The sequence below is a fragment of the Saimiri boliviensis genome, chromosome 1, assembly GCF_048565385.1.
Source record: "Saimiri boliviensis isolate mSaiBol1 chromosome 1, mSaiBol1.pri, whole genome shotgun sequence".
NCBI classification, from domain to species: domain Eukaryota; kingdom Metazoa; phylum Chordata; class Mammalia; order Primates; family Cebidae; genus Saimiri; species Saimiri boliviensis.
This window is the reverse complement of record NC_133449.1, coordinates 230,696,897-230,713,920: the sequence shown is the minus strand read 5'-3', so window position 1 is coordinate 230,713,920 and position 17,024 is coordinate 230,696,897. Positions and strand designations below refer to the sequence as shown.

The 17,024-nt window shown below is 45.9% G+C and overlaps 1 protein-coding gene across 2 annotated transcripts in view; it reads right to left on the bottom strand.

Annotated features, from left to right (window-relative positions):
* LHFPL2 (LHFPL tetraspan subfamily member 2) overlaps window positions 1–17,024 on the bottom strand; it is a 149,452-nt gene that overhangs the window by 10,401 nt on the left and 122,027 nt on the right. For both annotated transcript variants that reach the window (XM_039460410.2, XM_074384426.1), the window contains exon 3: window positions 8,803–9,413. In XM_039460410.2, coding sequence (XP_039316344.1) covers window positions 8,803–9,235 — 433 coding nt within the window. In that variant the 5' untranslated portion in view covers window positions 9,236–9,413. The remainder of the gene's footprint in view (window positions 1–8,802; window positions 9,414–17,024) is intronic.

Sequence of the window (17,024 nt, the reverse complement as noted above, 5' to 3'; positions counted from 1 at the left end):
AAGAAATATAACAAAGTATGAGTTATAACACGAATCAAGAACTTCCGCCCAAGAATTACCACTTTTAGTTAATCTATACCTTTGCCCATTAAAGTTTTTCAATGATAACTTTTTCAAAGCCCAAGCAGAATTTGGTTTCAGTGATAACCAGTTCTGAAGTGATTCTTCAGATGATGGCTCATCAGTTACTTATGCCATAACTGTCTAGGAGGGCTAGATCTAGGTCAGAATTGAGACTTAATGCCATTCGTTCCATCCAAACAGCTGTAAATTTACAGCTGAGGCTAGAAGAGACTCAAGAGCGGCTCCACAGATAGTGCCTCTGTCAGTGAACACACATTTACTGAGCATCTACTATGTACATAGTGGGCTCCATTCTGAACACTGGAGATACAACTCTGAAAAGCCACATTACCTCCTGTGGGGCTTCCTTATCTTCTAAAACGGTGGTTCCTACAGTCTCTGGACTTTATAGTCCAGAAAAATTGTTGAGAGGTCAACATTTTTAATTTTGCTGGTAAGGACACTGAGGATAGCCTTTATTATCTCCTGTCACCATTTCACAAAAGAAGGAATATTTTAATACAAGAAGGGTGAAGGATGTAACCTGAAAATAAAGGACAGTTCTTTGAAGTGAATACATTCGGCGTGATGAAATCTTACTACACTTACTCAACTTCCTTGATTTTGCCGTGAACTGGGAGATACCTTAGCACAGAGTAGATCAGCACTCGTTCGAAGGAAGCAACCTGTGACTGAGGACCCTTCTGCAGGCTAAGAGGTGAGAAGTGCAGAGGGTCCCTGTGTTCAGATGCGGACACCTTTCTAAGAGCCTATTTACTGTGCAAGTATCAAGATACAGGGTGAGGAGGCTCTGAATCTCTTTAGAGTCTAGGTCCAAACTTGTTTTTGTTGCATCTCATTTTATGTTTTAGGAGATGAGGTCTCACTATGTTGTCCAGGCTAGCACGCAGTGACTATTCACAGGTGTGATCACATTGCACTACAGTCCCAAACTAAGTGATCCTCCTGCCCGAGCAGCTGGGACCACAGGCGTGAGCCTATGTGGCTTACTCCATCTCATTCTCAAGTTTCAAGAGTTTGTGGACAAGCTAAACCAGGCTTAACCATGACATTTAGTAACGCACTTAACTCCAGGGGCCAGATCAAGAGCTAGAAGTCAAAGGGTTTACTGGCAATAAAGGGGTCTTTGTGAATGACTACAGCGTCTTTTAAGAGCAGATTATATCTGCATGCCATTTTAGCACATGATCACTAATCTTAGAAGTTTTTAATCAGTAAGCGTTTCAGAGACTAGCAAGAGAAAAAGGGAAGGAACTGGTTATTTTCAAGTGCCAATTAAAAAAAAAAAAAAGCTTGCATTAATGCTTTTGCTGTTTCTCCGGAGAAATCTAGTAGGATATCAATTTTCTACTAAAAATATATACTCCCATGATATTATAATTGGCAAGAAGAATACTCTCCAGGGTGGAGAGAAGATGACAAATGAACATAAATAGAATTCTTTAGAAGACAATCAGATCATAGTTGTCAGAAAAAAGATCTTACAACCAATGTCCCCAAAGGAGGTTTCTATTATAATTACTCAAAATTAATAGCCATCAATTAAAATTTGTCTGATGCCCTTAGGATATGCGGAGAAACAAAATCTATAAGAAAGATGCAGTTTGTCCATTGCTGAAGCCTCCCTCTTTCTCAGCAATAATTCCTGTTTAAAAGGAAATTACTTCCACTGGCAGTTTTTAAAGCCTTACCTCTAGAATCATTGAAATACATCTCAACAAACTAATCTAGCCAGATGATTCCTTCTCATCAGTTAGTGATGAAGCCTTACTTCACATTCAGGGTGAAAAGCTGTTTGTTAAGCGGCTTTTATGCAGCTGGAAGAACTTTATGAAATAAAGTTTCTCCATAAGTTATTCACTGGACATGCAGGATTACGAAACAGCTCCTGCTTGACTTTAATCAAAATACACTGACAATTCAAAATAAGTTACCAAGATAAATAAAATGCAAAATGTAATGTGTAATAGAGTAAAAGGCACTTAAAAAAAATGTAGTTACTAAGCTGTGGAATTTCTAGGGCAAGTAGAAATTGTCTGCTGAGGTCTTTGGGTACAGAAAATGTTAAATAATTCCTACTACAACAAACCAGGTGATATCATTTCAACACTAGGTCCCTGAGCTTGGCCTCTGTCACTCTGAACACACAGCCACTCTGCATTTTTATTTGAAATTACTTAGAGTTGTCAACACATATTTGTACTGATTCTCAAAGCATTTTAATACTGGCTTTGTTTTCTCCGTATGCGTATTTTTAGATTTGATCTGTACTGGTGGCTATCTTTAGAAGAAAAAACATGCTGGCCATGTAATAAAGCTACGGAGAAGGCCATCTACAATAAAGGAGCTCATAAATGTGGCTGATTGTGCCATGGCTCAGTTCTTCACAGCAGATGTAGATTATTTTTGAAGTGGCTTTACAGCTTAAAAGAGTACCACCTTTGCATTGAGCCCCAAAAACAGACTGCCTGAATTGCTCATGTAAATATTCATAGCCATGCTTAAATGATTATATGTTAATGTAACTTGAACATAGATCATCCATGGCTCTGTGGTAATTTATGTCTACAATTAAGTGGCTGCCTTGGAAAACACTTTCACATTTTATTTGCATATCAGTTGCTATATCAGAATTTTGAGAGAATTTACAATTTTCTTCCAGACTTTCCAACTCATTCTTTAAAAACGGGTCCCTATCTCTAGATTGACTAAATTAATACCTGCTTGGTCCACTTGCTTTTCAGCAGTCTTTTTTAAATTTAATGATATGGTTGAATTCTTCATTCCCTTTATATATTATTATTGTTATTTTTTTGCTTCTTTACAGTGCAGTTTATGAAATGAGGACTCTCCAGTGCAGCCTGGGAGTAGAACTCAAGCTGTAGACCTGCATCTGCAGGTGTCTGCACATAGTAGGCATCCAATGCAAGTGCCTGGGACTGAAATTTAACTCTGATCTGCCTTCTCTTAACGCATGGATTTGTTTTACTTTTTACCAAGGGACTCCTAAATGCTGACGAATTAGGAAATGTGTTATATCAGTGGTATTCTTAAACTGATTCAGACACAGAACTGTTGGGCCTGCCTTCTGGTGGAGACATCATCTGTTTGGAGAGCCAGAAACCACGAGCCTCCCTTTGGCAGCCAGAAGTCTCCAGGGCCTTGTGCTTACTGGGATGGAAAGGAAGGGATGCTCCCTCTTCCCTCCCCATGCCTCTTTGAGGGTATTCTGAAGGTGGGCAACCAAGGTCACACCACCTCAGAGAAAGCCCGGTAACTTTTTCAGCAGTAGCGTTCTGAGGCAGGGCTCTGTGTGAGCGAGGCATCTCCTTCCCTCTCCCTATGCTCTCCAAACCACTGTTCTTCTTTCTCTCCTCTCAGTGGCTGACCTGGTTTTTTGGGCCTGGGGTGAATGAGTAGGGCATGAGAACAGTCACTGGGTTGGGCTATGGTCATAACCTTGATGCTTAAGGTGATTTTTTACCTTGTGTAAAAAGCAGTAAGAATACCAAGTCCCAGAGCGCGATCAGCTGGATTCCTATGCCCGCTTTTACTTCCACACATCAGATTTATGACGAAAGCAATTCTATAAGCAGGAAAGGCAAAACCCCCACTTGTCTTCTTTCTCAGCTTCTCCTTTGATTGCTTTTTCTTTTTTAATGTTGTCCCCCTCACCCTCAATCATTGCTCACTTCCAAAAAGGCTGAGCCTGCACATACCAGGTCCTTAGCCACCACTGCCAATGCCATTCCCACGACCACACCCTCCACCCCAGCCCTGCAGAGCAGGGTTCAGCCCCAGGGCAATCTATCTGGTCAGACTGGTGGGGCAGGTTGCTAAGGCAGTCCCGCTAGACTGAGACTCTTGCAGACAAGAGGACCAGAGGGAGAAGAGAGTGTGAGAGCCAGCCCCGCATAAATGGAAGCCTGGAAGATAGCAGGCAGCCGGCCGGTGGCTCATGATCATGGTGGTCCCTGTGGAATAGGCCCAGCCAGTACGAGTGAGCCAAATCCTGAGCTCAGTCTAATGGCTTTGGTCCCAAACCTGAGTCACTGGGGATTCCATGGACTTCTAAGAGAGCCCTAAACGCATTTCCACAAACAAACTGCTTGATGTTGTCATGGAAAACCTGGATCTTTGCATTCTACAGTTTCACGATGGATTACATCCAGGTCACAACCTAAGGAAGACAGCTGGCAAAAAGCCACCCCTGCTGGCTGATCACCCGGCTTTTGTAATGAATCCCAGAGGGATATGAACCAATGTGCGTCGCTGGCTCTGCCAAGTCCGTGGACAAGTTCTCACCTCATGAAGAGCAATCAGCCTGTGAGTTACTCTGCCAGGAGGATCTGGAAAGCCACCTGCAATCAACATCGAACTGGAGAAGCTGCCCCCAGAAAGCGAAGGAATGGAAAATGTGTGTTTCAGGAAGAAGGGGAGTGGGAGGAAGGAGCTCTTTGTTTCCAATTTGACTGCTCTCTCCGGCTTTTTAAAAAAACTATCTGAGGACACCTCTGGTCACACCAAAGCCACAGCAGTCCTGCTGTGTACCCTGCAGCTCCGACGCAGGCAGGCTCTTAAGGGACAGGGAAGGACACTACACTCTGTATTTGTGTTTGATTTGAACAGAATAAGGTCAATTCTAAAAGCTACAAGATATCCCTGTTCCCTTAGAATGCGACAAATCTGGGAAACATAAAATATACCAAAACTTGCCAAGCAAGCAGAAATAGTATGATAATGATTATATAGCTACCACTTATTATCTAGCACTATGCTTAAGCCTTTCTCATATATCACCTAATCTAATCCTCAAGACAGTCCTGAGGTCTATACTATTGCTATATCCATTTTACAAGTGAGAAAACTACCCCTCAGAAAAGGGAGGCAAATTGGTCAGTGTCTCACAGGCACATTCAGGTGGGGTTTGAACCCTAATTACTGAGTGCTGAACACCAAAGGCATGCGCACAAGTATTTAGAAAGTATCAGCCTCGTGTCCACCATTAGGCGAGGCCCTGAAGGCAGGTGCTGCTATCTGGATTCACTTAACAGGCAATAATTACCACATTTCATTACTGTTTAAGTTAGCCCCGAGTTTGGGATTTCCACTGAAGTAGCAGATTCTTTCACACCCAATTCCTAAAATCAGAATATCAAGATTTTGATGATTTATGCTGTGTTTTTTTTAATAGACAGTGAAGGCTACATAAGCCTGCGGCCTATTTATATCTTAAAATTAGGTGCAGCAAAAAAAATATGCTCATGATCATTTTTCACCCAATCACATTTTTTGCCAAAATGCAAGTTGTAAGAACAAACACAGTTTGAGTGTATTTCTGAAGAATCCCTGTGTTGCTCTGGCAATAGCCTCCTTTCTCACCATTTGCCTGTGTTGGAGAGATCCAGCGCTGAGGGGGAGGGGCCGTGGGGAGAGAAAACACTGAAGCTCACAGCTGTAGCAAGTCCTTGCTGAGGCTGGGGCTGACCAGAGGCTATCACAGTTGACCAACGGGAGAAAGCAAGCCAGCCCCTTCACAGGCCAGTGTGGCAACGTCCTCAGCCACAGATTCAAGAACCACAGCCACCCCTGACGTTGGCTTGGAGTGCACGATGAGATCTCCAATAGAGGAGAAAGCATCCACTGAATATCCCTTGCAGATGTGACCCCCAAACATGAAAAAGATGGCTCAGTCCCTCTATTTCATGATTTCTCCTCTGAGGGGTGGTACTAGGCTGGAAGGAGAAAGGAAACCAGTTCTGTCCTGTGTTTCGGCACTCATCTGAGTGGCTCGCTCCTAGACATATCCAAACGATGCAGGCATCTCTGCCTCCTGCCAATTTAAAATTTTGAGTAATTTCAGGATTTTTGAGATGCTGCATAAATAACAGGGGTAGAGAGGCAGTTAAAGTTTCTAGACTGTGGAAAGAGGCAGAAGACCAGCACCTGCCCTCAGGAGTGCTCCTACTTCTTTCTCCTCAACCTTCCTAGAGGCTTTGTGCAGAGAGAAAAGTCAGAAAAAACTCACTGAAGGCTGGGTGTGGTGACTCACGCCTGTAATCCCAGCACTTTTAGGAGGCCGAGGTGGGTGGATCACCTGAAGTCAGGAGTTCGAGACCAGCCTGGCCAACATGGTGAAACCCTGTCAATACTAAAATTACAAAAATTAGCCAGGCATGGTGGCGGATGCCTGTGATCCCAGGTACTTGGGAGGGTGAGGCAGGAGAATTCCTTGAACCCAGGAGGTGGAGGTTGCAGTGAGCCGAGATCATGCCACTGCACTCCAGCCTGGGAAAAAGAGTGAGACTCTGTCAAAAAAAAAAAAAAAATTCACTGGAGTGTTCCAGTAATACCTGAGAGCCATAATAACCTTTATGCAAGAAAGAACACCTTGCCATTAATGTGATGCACACCACAGTACCAAAATCTGTTGGACTAATCCACATTCAGAGATGGAATTCACTCAACTAACACCTTATTCTAAACTGCTTGTAAATAGTCTTGAAGGATACCTATGCTTTGCTTCTGAATGACTGCCAAAGACAGGTTTAGTGTTATGGCCCAAGATGTCACACTCCTTCCAGTAAAGGGCCGCTGGCTTGTTAGAAGGTAGTGAGATCACCATCACATTTCTCAGGATAAAAAGCAGTCCTACATGACAAACCAAGAGTTTCATCTACATACTGCATATCAATAAACCCCATGATAAAGCCACGAAATCAAGAATATGCAAATACAACAAAGCCAGGGAAAACTAAATAGAAATCCCTGCCTCTGGTCAACCAGGGCTCTTCAGCATTAATAAATTGTGTGTGCTGGTTTTCCCTGCTACATGTTTGACTCTTCGAGAACCTTCAGTAACACTTCTCTGCAAAAGTTTTAAGATAGACACACGCACATACACACACACCACTGGGGCACTGTGTGTCCAAGAAGAATAAAACAGGGACATTTCTCCAACAAAGTGATGGATCAGTCTTGAAACTCACCTTTATCATTTCTGGGTAGTGAGATGACAAGCTGAAGGGGACAGACTTCTTCAGAAGTGAGTCAAAAGGGGACAATGAGCTTCACAGGATCAAACTCTAAGGCTAAAAATCTAAAGGAAGATCCTATTTTCTAATCTCCCTATTTTTCAGAAGGAAAACGCTGAGACCCGGGGTGGTACATTTATCTCGAGTGAAACCGCTCATGAGGAGCAATGCTAAGACACAGAATCCTGGTCTCCCAAATTCCATGAGTGCCTGGGGCACTTGTAGTATGGCTGATCCTGGCAGATACAGAGATGAGGGTCCTGAGACTTGCCACTTTGGGCCAGAAAGATTAAGGGGCCTGATGTCTGGATGGTGTATTCCCCCATGAAAGCAAATCAGAACTAAGGGGCAGGCCCTCTGTCATTTCTCTGGGCCCATTACTCCCCACCCGCCACCTCCACCCCACACAGGCATCCCCTAAGATCTGAAGAACAGTAAACTTTATCTTATCGGCCGTTTGGGAGAAAACTGTCATTTGATCTGTTTATTTGGAGGCCAGCCCTGCTGAGCTCAAGAGTTTGCTATGAGGCCGACTAGAGTTAATTCATTTGCGGGCTGCTTCTTTACAGCCCTGGACACATGGCTCAGTGCATGGCTTTATTCTGAAGAATCCTGGGCACACAGCTTTAGAATTTGCTGAGGGATGAATCACCTGTGCCCTTCATTCAGGGTTGTAGGTGGTTAACTCTCTTGTTAGAGTCTAGATCAGTATCTTGGTTAAAAAGTAAGCACTTGTTTCCCGAGTATCAAGGCAGTATCAAGGCAAGAGTCTATTCCTCTACCTCCTTAGAGATGTCTTCAGAGTCAGCCGTCTTTGTGTGTACATGAAGCTCTGTCACCCAGAAGAAGAACCTTGACGCCTAGACAGATTGCTACCTTGTTGGTTCAGGACCCACCTTTCAAACCCACGGGGGGAAGCCTGTGAAAGTGCTGGTGGCAGCGGACTTTTTCCCACAGCTCACAGCCTTCTCCCTGGGACCACTGCAAAGTGCCCATACTTTGCTTTCCACCCATTTCTGACAAGCTCATTAGTGAGAAATTCCCAGGCAATGCAGCGTTAGCTTGCATTTTCTGATCCGAGTGCACAGAACCTTCTGTCTGTCAGGCTCCAGGAGAGGGACAATTTAAACCAGACCATCACTAAACACAGAGCAGCTGATACTAATTCCTCCCCAGCTCGTGTCTTCCCCACCCACGCTGAAATAATCTGGAGGCTAGAGCTGAGAGTGGATGGGGGAAGCAGGCTTGCTGCTGCTTAATGAGCGCCCCCGCTTACATTCTTAGCATCGAGTGCTTGCTGCAGGTGGGACTCATGCCTCACCGTAATTCCTCAAGGAATTGCACTGAAGTGGAGGGCATGCTTTAAATTTAATGGGAAAAATAAAAAGTAGTAGTTACTCAAACTAAAACCAACAACTTAGACCCTGAGGAAATAAGCAATCAGGAAGGCCGTGTGAGACCAGAGAAGAACAAGCCTGCGTCTTCCTGTGGGGTAAGCCGGGAAAGAGACCCATGTGGATGGCACACAAACGTCGCCTAGAACAGAAGGGGCAAAGGAAACCTGACTAGACAGAAAACGGTCATCTCCAAAACTGACAGGAAGCACATGCCCAGTGCCAGAGCGCGCGGCCCCGGCAGCTCTCCATCCCTCCACGCCAGCCAGCCCAGGCTCCTGCCCTCTTACCTGCAATTCCTTGCAACAGCCCACAGACGTTGAAGATGCTTTTCTTCATGATGCTCTGCACACACATGGTGAAGACGGACACCAAGGCCACCATGCAGAGAATGAAGATTCCCACCGCCAGGAAAATAGCCGTGGCCTGCCAGAAGCCGCTGGCGATCTCGCCGAAGCTCTCAGCGTAAGGCCCGCACAGCGTGTCCCGCTGGAAGTGCTGCACCCCTGGGTTCCGGATGCAGCGGGCGTAGATGCCCAGGGTGGGGTGGTAGGGCTCGGGGGAGCTCCCGCCCGGGCCCGCCGGCTCCACGCCTCCGCCGCGGCTCCTCGCTTTCCCGATCAGCCAGTCTGCGCTCATGAAGGCAATGAGCTCGGCAAAAGCCACCACAATACTCAGCAAGGTCCAGAGCATCGAGCGACAGGTGACAATGACATGACACATATTGATGTTCCAGGCGAAGAGTCAGGAGTCCACGGAGTTAATCAAAAGCAGAAAGTCGGTGGGGAAGGAGGCTCGGGCGGCCCGGGAAGGAAGTCGCAGCTGCAGTCATTCACTCCCGCCGGCCGCGCTCATGCTGAGGACAGCGCTCCCGGACCCAGAGCACCGCCTGCGGCCTCACCTAGGGGAGAGGGAGGCCGGTTAGCAGCGCCGCCAGGCCCCGCCCCGCCTCCCCGGCGCGCAGCGACACCCTCCAAGCCCGGCCCGTGCCCGCAGAACCCTGCCAGCAAGCGCAGCCCGGCCAGCATCCCAGGCGGTTGTTGCCCTGGCTGCGCTTCTTTGTTTCAAGTTCTTCCTGATCTCACCGCACTCAGAACTCTCGGTGGCAGTGAACCTTATCTCTAGGGAGCACGAGAGAAGGAGGTGGCCAGTGCCAGGTCTGCTCCCAACCCAGGGGGCACTGTTCCGGTTGCTGCTGCACTCTTAAGACAGGGCTCCCGCTCCGTCATCTTTTACTGGAAAAAGTCAAACGCACAGGGATTCAGAGAGAGGGAGGCAGGACTCCCAATGAGCTCTATTCTCTAGTAGTGGATTTTTTTTAAGTTTGCAAGACTTTTTGGCTGCTGTTTTGGGACGAGATGAGCCAAGTTCTGAGAAACTTGCATCAAGAGCTTTTGCTTAACAGTAGAGAGTAGCAATACCACACTTTTATTCCCTAGAAAGTAAATTTCTAGCAGCGACATTAAGTGTGTTTGCTTCATAGGTAAAATAAGAAACAATCCCATGAAAAAAGAATAAACGAAACATTGCTCCCACACCTATATTTCATCCATTTTTCACAGGGTGATTTTTAGACAGAATAATTTACACGCATTAAAACTCAAAGAGGGGGCAAAAAAAAAAAAAAACCCCTTAGGAGTTCATGACTTACTTGGGGAAATTATTTTTAAAAGGCATTAATGACCATTAACTAAGCATCATTACAACTGAGTGGACTTGCTGACAACAGAACCTTGTCTGTGAAGAATGCATCCCTTGAATTGTCCCAGTTAATCCCATGTGCCTCTGCGTAAGCTTCCATTCACCCCAGGTCTGGAACTCAACATGCCCATTGTTCCCGATTTCACAGAGGCCTCATTCTGTACCTAAGGACGAATGACTTCATTTCCAGAAGACATTGCTCCAATGGCTCAAGCCTCCTTCACAGAAGCCTGGACCCTGAAACGCAGGCCAGCAGTGCTTGTCTGCAGCCCCATTTCTGCCCCATTCCAAGGCCAGGAACAATCACGCAGCTCACATCTGGGCAAATGGCCCTGCTCTGAATGATTAGATCTCATTAACTGAGGTCAAGTCAGCTCCATGAGAACTGCAAAGACCCCACCATCCCCACCCTGGCATGTTGCGAGGGGGATGAGGCAGGCAGTTATCGAAGAGGAAGAGAAGCAGGGAAATGAGGAAGCCCAGTGTCAAAGCTTAAAATGCCCATTGCTATAACCTGCACCAGCTGTCTGCCTGCTGGCTGACTTCCTCCTAGTGAGCAAGTGACTCTACTCATCCCTTGAAACATGATGTATTTTAAAATCCTCCTATCACTATAGCTGCTATACAAGATGCTATTTTGGGGACACTGCTAGTGCACTACTAGGCACATGTGCACTTGTCAGGGTGTGTGTCTGTGTATGTGTGTGTGTGTAAGTAACAGGGCTGTGCCGAGCACTGGGTACAGGCAGGGAGTTCATGGGTTCCAAAGCTAGCTCCAGCACTGGCCATGTGGACATCTGACTTCTCAGAGCGTCCTCATCTGAGCCGGTAAGGATAGCCCACCTCGCCAGATTGTTGGAAGGAATGAACAAGAACCTACTAAAGCATCCAGCACAGTGCCTGGCTTAACAAGTATCAGCTCCCTGCCCTCAGCAGCTTTTCCTGTAACAAAGATGACACCATTCAGACAACTGTTGATGCGGTGGAGATGCCCAGTAGATTACAGAAACCCAGACACTGTACAGAAAAATATTAAGCACAGGCTACTTAGAGATGGACGAGGTCACTCGTGTCTAAACTTACCAGGCAGAATCACAGTCTTCCTGTTTCCCCACTACCTCATCCAGCTGCCAATCCAACTGGTGGAGATAAATTAGCATTCAGCCAGAAGGTATATCCTATTCCGACTCACTCATTCTCAGCTCCCCACTCCACATAGTACCATATAGAAAGCCTTTTGGGAAAAAAGTTACTAATACTCAAGGGCTTTAGAGGAAATTGTTTATAATGAAAATGATCATTTTAAAAGAGAACAAGAAAATAAGCCACAAGGACTCCCAGGAGGCCCTGAGAGGCTGCACGTGCCCACCAGGCTCACAAATCCTTTGAGCCCAGAGGTGGCAAGCCCAGCCTATTGAGAGCTATAAAGCCTTCCCATTTGATTAGAAAACCAGGTTATTGTTATGCCCAGCCCATCTCTGTCCCATCCCTTTTCTCTGTTAAATGTAATTTTTCTTTTCTTTTCTTTTCTTTTTGAGATGGAGTCTTACTCTGTCTCCCAGGCTGGAGTGCACTGATATGATCTTGGCTCACTGCAACCTCTACCTCCCAGGTTCAAGCAATTCTCCTGCCTCAGCATCCGGAACAGCTGGGATTACAGGAGCACACCACCATGACTGGCTGAATTTTTGTTTTTTTTTTTTTTTCATAGAGATGGGGTTTCCCCATGTTGGTCAGGCTGGTCTCAAACTCCTGACCTCAGGTGATCTGCATGCCTCGGCCTGTCAAAGTGCTGGGATTACAGGTGGGAGCCACCATGTCTGGCCCAAATGTAATTTTTCAGTGAGAACATTCCTATTTGTCCTCTTGCAGAATTGAAGGGCTCCTACAACCTCTCAGGTGACTTGTATCTGCATGACTACTCCAGTGTCCACTGCCCTGGCCAGCAAGCTCTGCCCAGAGTGAGTCAGGAATGCAATTAGTTTGCAGCTTCTGAAGAGAAAGGCTGTAAAAGTTCAGGAGAGGAGAAGATGGGACATCTGGGCTTAGCAAAATGCTTGAGGACAAAGTGAAGGCAGGATTACTTAAGGACCCACGTGCTTAAGTTAAAATAATATAGTTCCCTCTCCTTTGGCTAAAACATTTCCTTATTCACTGCACCAAATTCTCACATCCATACGAGATTGGCTGGGATGAGGCCTTCATTCTTGTTTCCACTGGGGAGATGAGATGCTCTGTTTTCCCTAGTAAGTTTGCTAACTGCTACTATCATAGGACGCAAAGCTGACTGTCTAAAACAGGCGTCCCCAAACTATGGCCCGCGGGCCGCATGCGGCCCCCTGAGGCCATTTATCCGGCCCCCTGCCGCACTTCAGGAAGGGGCACCTGTTTCATTGGTGGTCAGTGAGAGCAGCACAGTATGTGGCAGCCCTCCAACGGTCTGAGGGACAGTGAACTGGCCCCCTGTGTAAAAAGTTTGGGGACGCCTGGTCTAAAACCAAGGCTTCCTGGAGGCTGTGATATGGTTTGTCTGTGTCCCCACCCAAATCTCATCTTCAATTGTAGCTCCCATAATTCCCACGTCTTGTGGGAGTGACCCGGTGGGAGATAACTGAATCCCATACTGTTCTCATGGTAGTGAATAAAGCTCACAAGATCTGATAATTTTGCAAGGGGTTTCCCTTTTTGTTTGGTTCTCGTTCTCTTTTGTCTGCCTCCAGGTAAGACAAGCCTTTGCCTTTCACCATGATTGTGAAGCCTCCCCAGGCACATGGAACTGTGAGTCCATTAAACCTCTTTTTCTTTATAAATTACCCAGTCTTGGGTATGTCTTCATCAGCAGCGTGAAAACACATGAATATAGGCTGCAAGCAAAGTTCTCAGGGTGGCAGGACAAAGGACAATCTGGAAGTGCCGCAGGGTCTTGTGCAGTGGTCTGTGCTCTGTGAAGTGTCCCTGTTTGGCCAGGTGCACTGGAAGGCAGACACCTACTGAGACATCTGTATCCAAGGGAAAGAGATCCTCATTACAGAACCCTGTTAACCAAAGGGGTACCAGGCACAGCCCTCCTCAGCCTGGCATCCATTGCTATTAACCATAATGCCTGCTTCCACAAAGCCCACTTCATAAACCAGACCCTCGCTGCCATTCCATGTAAAAGACTTCTCTCCATGAGCCACTAAATACATTTCCCCTCAAGAACACCCCACCTTACTATCGCATCCCTGGTGATTGTGGATAGTCTGGACAGCCCTCTGATGTTCAGAAAATGATGACTGGCACAACGACATGCAAAGTAAAGCCTCTTAAAAAAAAAGTGAGAGATGAAAAAACAAATGAGAATCCTGCAGAAACCTATATTAATACCATAGAATAGACAGCAAGGAGAGTTTCTAAATGGCTGGTCTGTGGGAGTCAGTCCTATGTACTGATTCTTCCCAAAGCCCTAATTTGAAAAGGTAGAGTGAAGATTCTCAGGAGAGCTGAGAGCTTGTCACTTAGATCCCGGGTCTGTCTTTGGCAGCTTCCTGCTATCAGCAGGGAAGAAAGTACATGTGAAGCCAGAACCATCCAGTGCCCATTGGCTGGATCACCCAGACAGAAATTAAGGAGCAAAGTTCACATCTACCTGGAAAGAATGAGGGAAACCAGAAGGATGTCCATCAAGGCTGCATCAAAAAGCTCTCACTCCCCACCATGATGGGAACAGCAAACCCAAAGAATGAGGACAGGACAAACAATGTTTTCCAGAACACCACCTTGCTTACTCACCCTGGTTCTGTTTTTCAACTTTATTATGAATGTTTTCAAACACAGATATAAGTTGGCAAGAACAGACAATGAACACCCACATACCCAACATCCAGATTCAACATTTGTTAAAATTTTCCCATATTTGTTCTATCAATCTGTAGCATACAGACACACTTTTTCTGAACTATCTGAAAATGAGTTGCAGATGTTTTGACACTTCACCCCTAAATACTTTAGCATACACTTCCTAAAAATAAGAACATTTTCCTACATAACCACAATAAGATTAGCACACCCAAGAGAAATGACAATAAACCCCTTATATCCAAAGCCTACTTCCTACTCAAATTTCCCTACCCCTGCCCCGTTTTTAATAGCTGTTTTCTTAAAATCATGACTCAATCACAGCTCATGCAATGCATTTAATTAGGTTCTTTCAGTCAAGAATACTCTTTCCATCTCAACCTATTCCACACCATCCCCATTATTTTCTTCCTGACATTGACTATTTGAAGATACTGGGCTAATTATCCGACAAAATACTCAACAATTTGGATTTGTCGATTTTCTCATGATTTCATTTCAACTTGTTCTCTCTATTCTCCATTTCAGAGAAACTGGAAGCTAAATCTAAAGCCTACACTGGTAGATTCTTGGCTTATCTCTGTTTTCATTCTTGCAATCTCCCTCAGACTCATGAATCCTGCAAGGTTCAGCAATATGGCCTCCATCACTGTTTCTTCTGCAAGGATGAGAGGATTAAGTGAAGTAGAATGCATGTGCTTTTGCCTTCTAAGAGTTGGAAAGACCCTCCAGAGTGCAGCTTCTTAAAGTGTGGGTTCTGGACCATCTCCCAGAGGATGACAGCTACCTGTATTAAAAAGTACGTTCCTGGTCCCAAAGCAACTACTGAATCAAACTTTCTGGGCAGTTCCAGAATCTGCATTTCTATCAAGCTCCCAGGAGAGTCTTTTACAGAAAGGCCACCGTGAGGCAGCATGGAAAAGGTTGGTTCCTTGGTACTGGGGATGGGAACTGAAAAGCAGAGGCTGGAGGAGTGTGGCCCAGCTCAGTCAGGAGAGACCCAGTGGCTAGGCCACCTGTTCCCTGCACAGCTCATGATGCCTCCCAAGTCACAAGCCCAGTGACTGTAGGGAAACCAGCTGTTCTCCCAGCTCATACGTTGTCTGATAATCCCCGTACAGCATGAAATTAGCTGCCCAAACATTCAAGTCCTTTTCTTCGGAGGACAAAAGCAGCTTTCAGAACTGGAAGAATAGTGTTGGCACAAAAAGCACAGGACCTTGCATGACTTAAAAAATCTACCAAAGGAGGTTGTGAAACTCTCACTTTGGCTACCCTGTAAAACACACTGACTACAGAAATACAGACATCTTGATTAATATTTAAGAGGAGGACCCCAGTGCACTAACAATTCTATTATTTTTCAGGTCGCAGTCTAAACATGCTCAACCCCTCCTGCTTTTGCCAATTTCCTTGGCTCCACTTCCAATCGACCCCTCTCCTCCATCCCATCTCTGACTTCTGGGAAAACTCTGAAGCTATGGTTCCCAATTAGGGGCAATTCTGTCCCCACCCCAACCCCGCAGGGGACATCTGACAACGTCTGAAGGCATTTATGGCTGTCACAGCTGTGGGGGTAGGGGCGTGTACTACTGGTATCTAGTGGACCAAGGGCACTGCTAAACAAAAATGACCTGGCCCCAAATGTCAGCATTGCAGATGCTGAGAAACCCCGCTCTGGAGACTTCTCACAGAGGGCAATTTTGAATACATAGGAGCAACTTAAGATGATTTTTCAGATCTATTTTTAGAAGGCATATATATGTTTTGTTTTTTGAGACAGAGTCTTGCTCTGTTGCCCAGGCTGTACTTCAGTGGCATGACCTTTGCTCATGGCATCCTCTGCTGCCCAGGTTCAAGCGATTTCCCTGCCTCAGCCTCCCGAGTAGCTGGGACTACAGGAGCACACCACCACACCTGGCTAATTTTTTTGTATTTCAGTAGAGATGGGGTTTCACCATGTTGGCCAGGATGGTCTCAATCTCCTGACCTCGTGATCTGCCCGCCTCAGTCTCCCAAAGTGCTGGGATTACAGGTGTGAGAGTCATCATGCCCGGCCTAAAAGGTCTATTTTAATGAGTATGTCTATAATCTGGACATTCATGATATTTGCTAAACTAAATATATTTTTAGTTGTCTCCATTTTTTAAAAAAGCTATGCTAGTTGGTATGTCCAAGATGACAGGATGGACAGGGACTGGGGCTCCAGAAGCCAGGGCAGACTGACTCAGAACCTAGTGTCCTTGAGCCTGTCTTTCCTGGGGTCCTGGGTGGGCTCTGCATCACATCCTAAAGTTAACTTCTGTTTTCAGAAATCTCTATTCTGCAAATGGCAAGGCTCCCCACTCCTTATTTACTGTTACCTTTATTCACCTACACCTGAGGGGCCTGGACACGCGCTCAGAAAACTGCATGGTTGGCCCCATGGCCTTTGCTTCTATCAAATTCCTCTCCCCCATAGTTGGCTGGCCACTCAGGAGGTACTCAGGTAGACTTGGCCACCCCAAATCTCAGGGAATCTCCAAGACCTTATGAGGTAGACCTATAGGATTTTCAGGCATTCTGATTCCTACTTGACCCCTCTTAAAGATGCTTCTCTTCCCTTTGAACCTATTAGCATTCTCAGCTGCCAGGCAGCCCCTCCCTCCAAACACACCTGAACAAGTCTCTTTTCTTCTGGGCATGGGAGCCCCAGTGAGCTCTCTTGACCCCATGCTTACTGTCAAGTTTGTTGTTTAATGCACTCATCATGGCCAGCCATAGATTTCTTTTTTGATGCCAACTCTAACTCCTCCCGTATCCAATTAATCTACCTCTGGGCACCCATTTCTAGAGAGGTCATTTTCACCCTCCTGTCCTGAGGTATCTGTATTAGTCTGTTCTCATGCGTTAATGAAGACATATCTGAGACTGGGAATTTATAAAGGAAAGAGGTTTAACGGATTCACAGTTCCACATGGCCAGGGAGACCTCA